Source organism: Tasmannia lanceolata, unplaced genomic scaffold, assembly GCF_043159265.1.
Source record: "Tasmannia lanceolata isolate RefF3 unplaced genomic scaffold, GAP_Taslan_0.1 ptg000015l, whole genome shotgun sequence".
In the NCBI taxonomy this organism is placed as follows: domain Eukaryota; kingdom Viridiplantae; phylum Streptophyta; class Magnoliopsida; order Canellales; family Winteraceae; genus Tasmannia; species Tasmannia lanceolata.
This window is the reverse complement of record NW_027518692.1, coordinates 22,724,089-22,738,011: the sequence shown is the minus strand read 5'-3', so window position 1 is coordinate 22,738,011 and position 13,923 is coordinate 22,724,089. Positions and strand designations below refer to the sequence as shown.

The 13,923-nt window shown below is 38.1% G+C and overlaps 1 protein-coding gene across 1 annotated transcript in view; it reads left to right on the top strand.

Annotated features, from left to right (window-relative positions):
* Positions 1-13,923, top strand: part of STT3A (staurosporin and temperature sensitive 3-like A) — a 49,986-nt gene extending 36,063 nt beyond the window's left edge. The window contains exons 13-23 of the mRNA XM_077353796.1: positions 1,274-1,394; positions 1,627-1,707; positions 1,829-1,960; positions 2,073-2,321; positions 9,542-9,685; positions 11,228-11,414; positions 11,521-11,618; positions 12,758-12,837; positions 12,933-13,020; positions 13,181-13,270; positions 13,495-13,923. Coding sequence (XP_077209911.1) covers positions 1,274-1,394; positions 1,627-1,707; positions 1,829-1,960; positions 2,073-2,321; positions 9,542-9,685; positions 11,228-11,414; positions 11,521-11,618; positions 12,758-12,837; positions 12,933-13,020; positions 13,181-13,270; positions 13,495-13,563 — 1,339 coding nt within the window. The 3' untranslated portion in view covers positions 13,564-13,923. The remainder of the gene's footprint in view (positions 1-1,273; positions 1,395-1,626; positions 1,708-1,828; positions 1,961-2,072; positions 2,322-9,541; positions 9,686-11,227; positions 11,415-11,520; positions 11,619-12,757; positions 12,838-12,932; positions 13,021-13,180; positions 13,271-13,494) is intronic.

The window sequence follows — 13,923 nt, the reverse complement described above, 5'->3', positions numbered from 1 at the left end:
AAGTCTCATTGGAAGCAAACAATGACAAAAAATAGTAGAATTGTAGTAGGTTAGGGGGGACGGGTTAATATAGGTAAGGATTACGAGTAGAAAATAAGACTTCATGACTGAGCAGAATTACTAGTTTTAAGAATTTACAGTTTCACGTGTTTTATTCATATTTATCTAATGTTAAGTTTTTGGAAAAAGTTCCACACAATTTCCATTTGAATCTTAAGATGAGTTTTCAAAATTTAATTACACTTTCATTTTAAATAAGATCCTCAGCATTATTAAAAGGAGTAAATATTCTATTAGGAAGAAATAATCAATTAGGAGGAAACACGTGGGAAGTGTATCGGAAGCGCGCTTCCCCTAAATTTGGGTAGTGAGAACAACTTAGCTTTTGAAGCGAGTTCGGGGGAAGCTAGCTTCCCATCCAAATAGTAAGTTCTGGTAATTATTTAGCTCACCTTTTGTTTTTTGAAATGTTAGAGTGTAGGAATCTTTAAGATTTAGGAGCTATGGTTATGTCGTTTCCTTTTGAGATTCTAGTACTCTCAGTATTTTATTCATGATATCGACATTTTACTCTATAAACAAAGGAGGGGTAACAGAATCATTTGATATTTTTTTTATCAATAAATATTAATTTTTTTTGAATGATAATATTAATTGTTTTTTGAACAGCAACAATTTCATTAATCAGTAGATATGGAATATTTTTTGGTAGGTAAGCTGGGATCGAACTTCCGACCTCTAGGTCGAAGACCAAAGCCTTGACCATTGAGCTAGAAGCTCAATTCCAGATATTAAATATTTAGTAAAACACGTAACTTACATATCGCTTCTTTTGATTTTTTTTCCTTTATTGCTTGGAACCCTCAACATACTTACACTTCATTGGTGACCATGCCGTAGCATAATACATGGTTTTGTTTTGCGAAACTTTTATACTTATCATGTATCTCTAGGTTTCTCACATCAGAGGCCCTTTGTTGAGGCTTTTGTTTATTATATTTTAGATGTTAGACACCAAAATTTTTAATTGTGCAGATGCATTACATATTCAATTTATCTTGTCAAATGGATTGTTGACTATGAATAATTGAACCACTAGCAGAGAAGTAGAAGATATTGTGCTCCTTACCCTTACCCTTACCCTTAAACTTTTCATTTTCTTTATCGGTTTGTGAAACCTATGTAGTGATAATGTTAAATTAATATTCAGTCTTTTTAACCTTGTACTTGGTCCATACTGTTTTGATCCTTCTACCCTGTGAAATTGTGACAGAACTTATGCCAGCAAGTACATACCCATAATTGCTAGCGTTAGTGAACATCAACCACCTACTTGGCCATCTTATTTTATGGACATCAATGTTTTGGCATTCTTGGTTCCTGCTGGCATTATTGTAAGTAGCAATCACTTGTTCCTAATCGAACTTTTTTTCCCTTCCCAATTGAACCATACTTCTATTTAACCTTCCAGCTGTATAAGAGAGTTAAGTTCTTTTACTAGAGTGAAATGCTGATGGTTGGATACTCGTCAATTTTATAACGATTGACTACAACCTCTTAACATTGAAAGTTGTGCAGTGTCACATATTTCCTTTTATATATTAACAGCACATTCTTGTTGGACAGGCATGCTTTTTACCCCTTTCTGACGCGAGTTCCTTTGTGGTACTGTACATAGTAACATCGGTATATTTTTCTGGAGTCATGGTAAGGACATTTGTGGAATCCAACTTCATTTTTCTGTCTCCTGCTACCTCCTCTCTTGTTATCCATTTTTTTTTGAATGGTCCTCTCTTGTTATCCTTATAGTACTTGGATAATTTTGTAGGTACGCCTTATGCTTGTATTAGCACCGGCTGCATGCATTATGTCTGGAATTGCACTTTCCGAAGCATTCAATGTTTTTACACGTTCGGTCAAATTTCAACTGTCTGGAATGTTAGATAATCCTCTTTCTGCTGTAAGTGATTGTTTGATTATTTTCTTATTACTTGTGCAAACTCTTCCAATTATTCGATGAGTTGTTACCTAGCTTCCAAATTAACATTCTAGTTATGGTTTTGACCTTTAAGGCAGGGGATACCACTTCTGGAAACGCCACACTTCAAAATGATGTCGCAAAGGCTGATAAACCTTCTGCTGGTGATAAAACTGTACACAGTGCAAAGGAACGACCCTCGAAAAAGATCAGGAAGAAGGAAAAGGAAAATATAGAAAAGGTTCCTATCAAGTCAAAACGTGAGAAGAGGCTTCTGGTTTTGCCTTTGGAGGCATCTGTCCTTTCTATTCTTCTACTAATCATCTTGGGTGGCTTATACGTGGTATGTCAAATTTCTCTTCTTTTATTTGCATAAATCAACATGGGCCTGGTGACACTATCATTATTGGTATATATTTTCTTTTCTTCTACTGACGGGTTTTACTATACCCTAAAATCTCTATGATCTTAAAATACGCCATCAAAACAAACCCAATTAATCTTTTCTCCTTTACTAGATAATACAATACCGTTTCTGTTGATGTTGAGCATTATCGGTCCCCAATGGGAAGCTGTTCATATGCATCTTTCTCTTACTGCTCAATGCAGTTCCTAAATCAATGATTCAATAATTTTATAGACGAGTTGTAGAAATTCATTTGAAACAGTTATGTTTACAAGATTTTCAGAAATCTCCATGATAACTCAAAAATTCACTTCCCTCAGAGTAGTTTGGATACTTGAAATGGTATGGGATTGAGGAAATTAGAATTCTAGAGCTAATTAAGAACTTTTACGAGGTTGAATGGCATTGGTGGGGCCAAGGAAGCAGCACAGAGGACTAGGCGAAGAATGCTCGTACAAATGAAATCGAAGTTTGAAAGTGATGCCTTGACAGAGCTGATGATACACCGGCTGTGGTACTAGATTTGGTCTCAGTTTGTGTTTATGAACTTTGGTTGCAGGCTGCAGTGGAGAATGTGCAGGAAGTGCTGTGCAGAGAAGTCAGAAACTTGGGTAAACTCGGGGCTCCATCAGTTGGTTTCCTTTAGAGCCTCAGAGATGGCCGGGGGATCGAGTTTCATATGCTCTCCAAAAGGGTGAAGATGGGGGGGCGGGGGGTGTTCTTGGACTGGTGAAATGGGGACATGTCCTTCAGGAGGTTCTATGAGTAAGTAGACCCAACCCGGTGAGTTTGGATGGCTTTTAATGGTGTCAAGCCTAATATATTGATCTCTTAGCGGGGCTTTGATGAGAAGAATAAATCTTTGAGATGAAAGAAAAGATAGGCAATCTGTCTTTCCAGAGTTATCGCCCCACTAAAAAAAATATTCTTGTGATAGGTCCTGTTCCTGGTCAGAAATATAGTGAAATCGTCTTTCCCATTCTTTCTCTGGACCCTGCTACTAAGAACGACGTTAACTTCTTAAAATATCCTATATACATAGGTGGGAACAGGGGAAGGGGTCAGATTTATCCCGATGAGAGCAAGAGTAACAATACAGTTAAGTGGTTCATGCTTGCAGAGTTGTTCGATGAAGAACAACCTCTAGAAACCTTAGGTGTTGGGCCACAAGGAAATGGAGGGCTTCTGTTTGTGTTATGGCCAGATATGTAAGCAAGGGAGCGGTGCTTGAGCTCTCCTTAAGCCTATCTTATGTCCAGGACATCTGCCACATCGTTGTCCAAGGTGTCGCCAAAAACTCATCACAAATATAGCAAACGAAAAGAACCTGAGAACATCAAGGCAATGGAAAGGAGTAAAAAGGTACAAAACAACCAAAGTAGGGTGAGAAATCTCCCTCTGTGTCAATCTCATCAACGAAGTCATTCGCTGAGTGTCACATGATGAAAAGACACTAACTTATCGATTCATCTATCCAATAACTCATCAATAATGTCAAAGAATCGCCAAGGGGCTTTCCGGGGGTCCTCCAACCATGTAATGTTGTTAAAAGAATCGCTTTCAATGATGAGGGGCACAAGGAGCATAAACAAGACACAAACACCAATTCAAAGAGCTAAAACTTTTGCCTTTTTCGAATCAGATAATCCCATCATGGCCTGAAAAAACTGCTCTAGCCATGTTGTTGTGGACACCAAAGATGCCTCCAGCTCCAGCCGGGATGGGGTTCCCAATACTGGATTCGTCGAAGTTAAGCTTCAAGGATCCAGGCAGAGAAAGAGAAAGAGGGGGAAACCCGGAGGTTGGGGTGTCCACGGTATAAGAGGTATCTCGATAGGTATCCCAAGCATGACACAAGTCAAAGCAGAACGCAATATACCCGAGAAGGACCTCAAGACCTCAAGAAAGAGGCCCAATGGATGAGTCATTCAGGTCCCCTTACTCGACCTCCACAACCCGAAGACATCCTCTTGTTCCTCCTTTTTCTTTCCAAATAACTCAATCGGTGGTAGGAAGATAGAGACCCCACAACACCTTTCCCCTAGAATGCCCCAGGAAAATGGACCAGGATGCCACTGATTCTGTAGGAAACTATGGAAGAGTTAGGGACTTAAAGTGGGCTAAGCATAAAACGTTAGGCCCGAGTTGCAAACCTGCAATGGAACAAAGATATGATCCACCGACTCCACCTCTGCCACTTGGATCAAACCATAGTTACTGGAACTTCCTAGTAGGATGGGAAGCTCGCTTCCCCGGAAAACTCACTTCGGAAGCTAGGTTCTTCTTGCTTCCCAAACTTAGGGGAAGCATGCTTCCCACACATTTCCTCTTAATTAAGAGTATGCTTCTTATTTTGGTGAATATTTCTTCCTAAACGAATATTTCTTCCTTTTGATAATGTTGAAGAAGCATATTTTAAAAAATAAAATGCATTTACAACTTGAAAACTGACTTAAAGTTTCAAATGGAAATTATGCGGATCTTTTTCCAAGCACTTTAACATTCAATATATATGAATAAAACATGTGAAATTGTAAATTCTTAAAACTTGTAATTTTAACTAGTCACGGAGTCTTCTTTTCTACTTGCAATCCTTACTGATGTTAACCATTCCTCCCTAACTTACTACAATCCTAGTCTTTCTATGTATTTCTTGTTCGGTTCTAATGAAGCTTCTTACAAGCCTCATTTTGACTTTCAATGACACTTTGCACTCATTTTCTCTTTACTTTCTTTAGAGCTTCTTGCTTTCTGCATTTTCTCTTTTCTAAACCCCTCGTTTCCTGCTTCGCTTCTCCCACTCGCTTCCCACTGGCAAAAAGTAACATCTTATCACGATACACAATCCAACAAAAAGTAAGCACACTCGCCGCTGCGGGCAGGCAGCATGGAAATTCCATTGTATAGCAAAAGGCATCAAGGGACCACCACTCCCAAAGAGGCAGTAGTAGGAGTTTAACGAGAGCGCCCCAATCAAGGCCCCTTTCATACCCACGTATCCAAACCTGCTAGAGAATGTATGTTGCTACCAATAACCTGTACAATCAGTGCACATCCTCCATCTCCCAATAAAAAAAAGGTGGCAGAAGTGACCACGACCCTAAACCATGTAGAAATCCAATACATGTGCCCCCCTATCCTTGTTTATATTATAGAGGCGAGGAAATACAACCTTCACTGGCCATTCAACCCACCAAACATCCCACAAGATTGTCACCCTATTACCCACTTTCATGCGTAGCTGATGAGTTTGGTGAATTCCTCGGACACACGGTAAATCTCATGCAAACTCCAACCCTGAGGGTAGTTGTAGGGGGCCCACAAGACATTGACCAAAACCCTAGATGTGCTGGCCTTTACACTAGTTTTTATTCAAAGGTTCTAGCAGATGACATAGTCGTAGATACCTTGGTCCAAGTCCTGTGTAAATATTTATGCATTTTGTCTATTAAAACAAAACCCTTATGTGGAAACATTACTTGTAGAGATATGCAGTCAAGCTAACTATGAAAATAAAACAAATCAGCGTGTTCCTAAAATGAGTGATTCACAACCGGACCCTATTGTTGATGCAAACAGGGATTGGTTCCGCTGCCCCTGTTGTAGACAAATAAAGTCAATTTGAGTGATCATGAGTTCCATGCGGATGCAGGCCCTCTATTACTTGTGGTGCAGAGCATTGACCAATTTTGTTGTTTTCTTCAATTCGACCTTCTGTGGAAAATATGTTGTTAAATGTTCGTGCTCTATGCATTCTGTTTAATTTACTTGCTGGTTGCTAGTGAGCGCATACATTGAACAGTTAGGGGCCGTTTGGATATTGTAGATGGGAGACAAGAGAAGAAAGCCGTCATTTTCTGATTTCTTGCCCTTCTTTCCGACAGCAAGAGAACAGGCGATCGTCGCATATTTCCAGTTTTTAGAAATCTCAGGATGGGGGAGAGACTTCTAAAACCTGGAATTCTTAAAATCCAAGAAATGCTGTTCTCACAGCATACAACAGCTAGATCATTAACCCTCTTTTACACTGTTTTCAAACTAAAACCTGGATTCTAAAATCCGTGTATCCAAACAGCCCCTTAGTGTTTTCCATTTGAATAATTTTCCTGACTGATGAATTTCAAATTTCAAAATGTATCACATTTTGAATGCTTCTGGTAAGATTACGAATATTGAAGACGAGCCACATGGAAGAACAGGGTTCATTTCTTTTGGAGGTAGAATAACTTTGATTAAGACGGCCATGACTAATTTTCGGATGTATTTCATGTCAATTTTTAAGATTCATATTTGCTACTGCAAGAGATTTGAAAATTTTCAGAGACTTCGTTTGGGATCACGAGGTAGATCCCAAGAAATTCAAGCATTTAATCAAGGGAAATGTTATCAGCACTACTGTGTTTTGATGAGGGCACTCCTCACTTTATTAAAAGTACGGTATGGCCCGCACCATAGGATGATCTAAACCGTCCACTAGATGGGCCACAGGCTAAATAGGTTGTGCCCCAAAAATTATTTCCATAGGTTGATCCTTAACCCTTCGATCTATAGAGGGTTAGGATCAACTCTCTAACATTCAGATCGGAGGGTTAGGATCAACCTATGGAAATGATTTATGAGGCATAACCTATTTAGGCTGTGATTCATCTAATGAACGGTTTGGATCATCCTATGATGCGGCCCATACCGTACTTTTAATAAAACGAGGAGTGCCCTCATCAAAATACAGTTGTGCTGATAACATTTCCCTTAATCAATTGGGAATAAGTCAGCCTTCCTAAAAATTTAGGTGGCATGGGCTTAGGCAATCTGATATGATAGAAATTGGGACTTTTGGGAAAGTGGCATTGGAGATATGGGGAAGAAAGAACCAGTGTTTCAAAACACGGATGTGACGCGGAACGCGGCCAAGAAAAACCCTTGTCGACTTGGTGCGGACGCGGCCAAGGACGCAGTTGACGCGGTCATAACTCGGGAGAGTCAATGGAGTTTTTATTGACTCTGGAGGGCAAAATGTGAATGCGGATGCTGTGCAATGCGGAACGCAGCCAAGGTAAAAGGGAGTTGACTCGGGCGAGTTCTGAGTCGAGTCAATGAGTTTCTAAACACCGGAAAGAACTGCCTTTTGGAGGAAAGTCATATATGCTAGCTATGTTGATGTAGGCTTGGAAGAGAAAATAAGAAGAATAAGAAGAGGAAGAGGAGGAGGAGGAGGAGGAGGAGGATAACTAGAAGCGGAAGAAGAGAAATCTCAATCAAGCTGTAAATTAATCAATAATCATCAAAAGTAACAAAAAGTCTGTAAATTGGCCTCTTAATAGGCACCTAACAATCAATAAACCGCAAGAAGTGATAAAGACTAAAATAACCCTAATAATGGCAAATAATCCCCCAAATATCCCCACGAACAATAAAAACATCCCTACGGGCCCCCTGAGTGCAGCCCCGCAACGGATGTCTACGATATCCATCTTATGGTGAACATGACAATCAATGGAATACCCTCACTCCTTGCAGCGGACGAGGTTATACTGCTTGGCCTTGATCAGGAGAAGTTTAATGAGGGGATTAGGTAGAGTGTTGGATATGGGAAGGGGATCCCATTCTGGACTGAGTAAATGGGAAGTGATTGTCTGGAGATTTCTGCTGCTGATCTTTATGCGGTGGCCTCTAACAAAGATGCTAAGATTAGTTACATGGTCAGATGGAACCGGGATAGGATCAAAATGTCTGGAATTTCTGCAGACAATTCATGAAGGAGGAACACAGGTACTTGAAGGAGGAAGAAGCTTCATTCTTCACCTTAGTAGAATAAGTGAACCAGTTGTTTGTCTTGCAGAACCAACTGAAACAGAATAGAATATTCTTGTTATTTGAATCTAACCGTACCTATTCAGCTAAATCCTTTTTCTAAGTTATTATAGCAGTCCATCATTACTCACAGATCAAGGTCCATGGTTTGGAAAGTTTCTATTCTCCCTCGTTGTTGCAGCTTTTTTCTTTAGTGCACGTGATGTAACATTAATACCTGTGATATCCTGCAATGTAAAAAACTCAGAATCAGAATGAAGGGCAGATGTGTGATTTTCTGGAAGGATTCATATTCTTCTGTGCATTTATTTATACTCTGTGGAACTGCCCAAGCTATTTGGTTGGCCATTCTCCTATGTTTTTTTTCCTTTTTTTGTGTGTGTGTGTGTGTGTGGGGGGGGGGGGGGGGCGGGGGATGGGGATTTTTGGGGAATTTGGAAGGACCACAATACAAGAGTAATTTATGGGAAAATAAACTATATCAACTATCGGTGGGTAAAAGCTCATGATCCTATTTTTTGTTTTACAGATTAAGATACTCCTAGAAAATGATATTAAGTGGCTTGGGACAAATCTGGTCACTCAAAAAAAAAAGATAGTCAGATGGATCCCCCTCCCTCCAATTCGGTGAAGCTTAACTTTGATGGAAGTTTGAGAGCTTATCAAGGTTTGGCTGGAATCGTAGGGCATCCTAAGAAATGAATTTGGGGACATTCTTATCACATATTCCAGTCTAGTTGGAACTACTCTTTCTAACGGAAACTAAGTAAGGGATATTACAGTAAGGATTAAAGATCATTTTGGATATCATGAGTGCCCATATTTCATCGACCGAGATTCTGCAAATGTAATCTCATGGGCTCTTGGAAAAAAGTAACTGCCCTTGTAGATTTGCGAACCGGATTCTGCAAATCAGTTATGTTCTTTCAAGAATGGAGGTTAGTATTATCCATATCCCTAGATCAGATAATAGTGCAGCTGATGACTTTGCAAAAAGTGGAGCGGTTTGGGAGAATATGATTGTATCGAAAATTTATCTGATTCCCTAAGTTAGATCTGTTCGTGTTTTGTTCTTTTTATTTTCTGTTATGCTTGGGACTCCTCCAGTCCTCCCCTCTTTTCTATTTTATAAAAAATTTGCCTTCTTTCCGAAAGAAAACAAATAGCATGTTGAAGAAGTGCTTTTTGTAACATGGTGATGAACTTGGTACTCATAGGTCATAGATAATCATGTTTAATATTAATTTCCGTGTTTGTTTGGAATTTGGATCATGTTGCAATTTAATTTTCCCATTTTCACTTATTGCTTTTAAATTGTCTTTGAATAATGTGATTTCTATTTTCAGGTTCATTGTGTATGGGCAGCAGCAGAAGCTTATTCGGCCCCTTCTATCGTTCTAACATCTTATTCACATGATGGCTTGCATGTTTTTGATGATTTCCGAGAAGCTTATGCATGGTTACGACATAATACAGAGGTGGATGATAAGGTGAGTCATCCTCTATTTTTTTTTGCTCTTATTTGGAAATGCATCGATTATAATTTATTTTTTTATCCTTACCCATTTCTTGTTTCTGTTCCACAAATTTGATTGTTTATGGATCAATTTCTGCCTAAAACCAGGGGTTAGTAGTGTAGCTGTGTTGTTATTTTATTATCATTTGTATATGGTGTGTTTCTTATTCTCAAGGGAAGGAACACATATACAAGTTGCCAGCTGAATGATCTCTGCTATTTCTTCATCTTAATCCTTAAATGCATCACAACAGGAATTCAATTTGGTGCAAGGAAAAGTTTTTTTTTTCTCTATGAAAGAAGACACCAGCTTATTTCCTTAGAAAACCTCGGCGTAGAAAATTTTGTGCTTTGTTACGGAATAAGTTCCATTTTTCTTCGTGTCAAAATTTTAAAATATGGATGTGTAAAAGTTGTGCCCAAACAAACTGCCGTGAAATCTGATACAATTCAACTTGAGGATCTTGGTTTCCCATTTCACTATCTTGAATCCGGTAAAACTTAAATCCTGCATGTACATCGAATACAAGATCTCCCTATGGCCAATTTTGATGCACTCTTGTGTCCACTTCTTAAATCAAAGAGATCCACCTCATCCAGTTTTTGAAGATTTTAATGTTTATTGCATTTATTTCATCATAACCTTCCGTTGTTTCATCATAACCTTTCTATAAGTACCTGGCAAAGCTAATAAGTTTGCCATGATATTGATGTGCCTTCAATTAAGAATTCATCGTGCCTAGCACTGATGTACCCAAAACTTGATCTTAGATGTTCGCAAAAATATTCAGATACTTTACATTACTCTACAAAAGACATGCAAGATGTCCCAACTCCCAACATTACCTAGCAGTGCCAAAGTGCTTTTAGATACCAACTATGTTTTTGTAATTGATGTGCCTTCAATTAAGAATTCATCGTGCCTTGCACAGACGTACCCAAAACTTGATCTTAGCATGTTCGCAAGAATATTCTGATACTTTTCATTACTCTACAAAAGACATGCAAATGTCCCAACTCTCAACATTCCCTAACCGTGCCAAAGTGCTTGGAGATTCCAAATACATTTTGTGATGATTGGAAGAATTTAATTTCAGAGCTGTTCTTATTTTCCCCACCACATATGATAAAAGAGACTGTCCTGACTATCCTTAGCTTGCACCCAATGTACCCAGCCGTGCCAAAGTGCTTGGGAGATACCAATGCTTTTTGTACTTGTTGGGGGAATTTACTTTCAGTGTTTTTCTTATTTTTTCCACCTCCAATGATAAAAAAAAGACAGTCCTTTTCAGCTTTTCTTATTCATGTTCATTGATCTTCACAATTTTATCTTGATTTCTGATTGTGTCAATTAGAGCAGATTTTGGTATTAACTTTATAGGTTACAGTGTTATTTGTCTGTACCCTATAAAATGAAGCTCTGAATTTTAGCTTGTAGACTATATTTGTCTGTTTTCTGATTAGCTAATGTAGCTTTTACCAGAGTGAACTTCGAACTAATCAAATATTTTTACAGGTTGCATCTTGGTGGGATTATGGTTACCAAACAACAGCTATGGCTAACCGTACCGTCATAGTTGATAATAATACATGGAATAACACACACATTGCGACCGTTGGTACAGCCATGTCTTCTCCTGAGAAACCAGCATGGGAAATTTTCAACTCCTTGGATGTAAAATATGTTCTTGTAGTCTTTGGGGGTGGGTTTTTTTTTTTTTTTTTATGTCCTTGTATTTCATGTGAGCATGTCACTGTAAATGTCTGTTAGAGGAACTCATGGTTATTCAAAATTTCTATGATGTGCAGGCCTTGTTGGCTACCCAAGTGATGATATCAATAAGTTCTTGTGGATGGTTCGCATTGGAGGGGGTGTATTTCCTCACATCAAGGAACCCGATTACCTCGTAAGTTGTGATAAAGGAGTGTCATTATAATTAAAATTGTGATTCATCTTAATGACTAGATTGTTTGATGATTACTTTAGATATAATCACAGCATAATTGTATCATTTCTAAAAATAAAATAAAATCACAGCTTAGTTGTTGATTCCAATTGACTGTTTTCTCAAGAGGGAAATGATATCTACACTCCATTCTTTTGATATTGACAACCTTTATTTTGAACTTCTACAATTGGCCGCTGATAGCTTGGTGGGAATTTTTTGCAGTCAATGAGAAAAGTGTAAAATAAAGAGAAAGCTGCCATTTTATATAATCTCCCTCTAGAAATTGTAGAAATGCTTCTACAATTACATTTAAGCATGAGACTGATAACTAATTTTTTGCCATTTCAAAACAAAATCTGATTGACAATGGTGCCCGTATGTTGCATGGATATACTCATATAGTCATATCTACAATCTTACAGCATCAATGCCCACTTACATTGATACATATACACATTGGCCTGTCACCTATGTTATGTATGTGTATGTGTTCTTGCTACAGACACGGTCCAGAATGGACACCTTACCGATGTCTAACGGCTTTTACTTTTAAGGGTACCAACTATACTAATTATATCCATGTGCCAGACCATGACATGGGTAACATACTGTGTAATAAACAGGCATTTAACCTACATGTGGATGCTGTGTGTGTAGTTTACATGCATGCATATATTTGTACATTTACCTTGGTGGTTTGTTTGTATGGTTTTGCCTTACCAATTAATCCATTGTTAAAAACGCCGGGTTAATCATCCACTCGTTTGAGTCATACTAGTTTCACCTTGGCCGAGTTATCATCCGAGTCCGAGTTTGGCACCGAGTCAATTAAAAACTCTATTGACTTAACCACGTTAATGAAAAAATGGCTGCATCGATCATTGACTTGCCCGAATTAGACTTGGTTTTACCTTGGCTAAGTTCTAATATTCTGAGCACTGAGTTAATCAATCTCCTGTTCCAACTACTCTATTTCCAGCTAAGAAAATGTTTTTTACTCTCTTCTATCTTTGCTGCGATTTTACTTTTTATATACTGAATATGAAATTAGCAGTTAACCATATCTTTGTTATCTTCACCATAATGCTGGGTAACAGAGGGATGGTCAATACCGGATAGATTCTCAGGCCACACCAACAATGCTGAATAGCCTCATGTACAAACTCTCATATTACAGGTCTGCCAATAAATCTCCTTGGAACTTATTTCTTAAATTTACATCATAGCTCCTCACTAAATTTGATTCACATTTTCCTTTTTCTCTTCTTCTAGGTTTGTAGAGACTGATGGCAAGGGCTTTGATAGAGTAAGAAGGACAGAGATAGGCAAGAAACATTTCAAGCTAACCCATTTTGAAGAGGTTAGGTCATTAGAAATTTAACAACTTTTATAGGAAGTCTTTAATATTTTGGGAATTTAGTTATCTGCTACTTGTAGAAGTTGCAGACTTGTTTTTTCTGAATTATTTCACCGTGCCATTCTGTTTTTCGTTTTGTTTTACGATCTTGTGATTTATTCAGGTGTTTACAACACATCATTGGATGATGCGTATTTATAAATTGAAACCTTCAAAGAACAGGGTTAGAGGAAAGACAAAAAAATCAAAATCGGTATGTCAGATTAGTAAGCCCCAGTTTGTTTTTGACTGTGAGAACCGATTGTGAGTCCAAAACTGATTACGACACTGAAATTTACATTTAATGTTGAGTCCAGTAATCAGTTTTGGATTCAAAATCTGTTCTCAAAATCCAAAACAAACAAGGCCTAATCCTTTTATCATAATATGCACTTTACTGTGAGAATTATCTGATGCTAACTACTATCTTTTTATCAGAGTTCAAAAGCAAGCTCGGCAACCAGTATAAAAAAGGGTGGGAAGCGAAGGAATAACCCATGGCAGTAGAATATCTGCGCATATGCAAATTTCTCAGGTCAGTTATTGTTGTTTCGTATATTTGCATTCACCCTCTGAGAGGAACTGCATTGGCGAAATTGAACATTTCGCCTATTAGAAACATGAGTGTTCGATTAAAGATTTTGTAGTGCCGTCCTTCTATCTTGTATCTCTTTAGTTATTCTGATGCCACATTATTTAGGGAAGAGCCATTTTTAGGAACCTTTGAACGTTTATAGAGAAGAAAATGATACGAAGATGTGAATCAGATCAATATAATTTTTGTTGATAGAAGCTACTACTTGAAGATCTGTTTGATCCTCAAATTATCCAATCAAAATGCAGGAAACTCTCCTCTTCATATTTTCA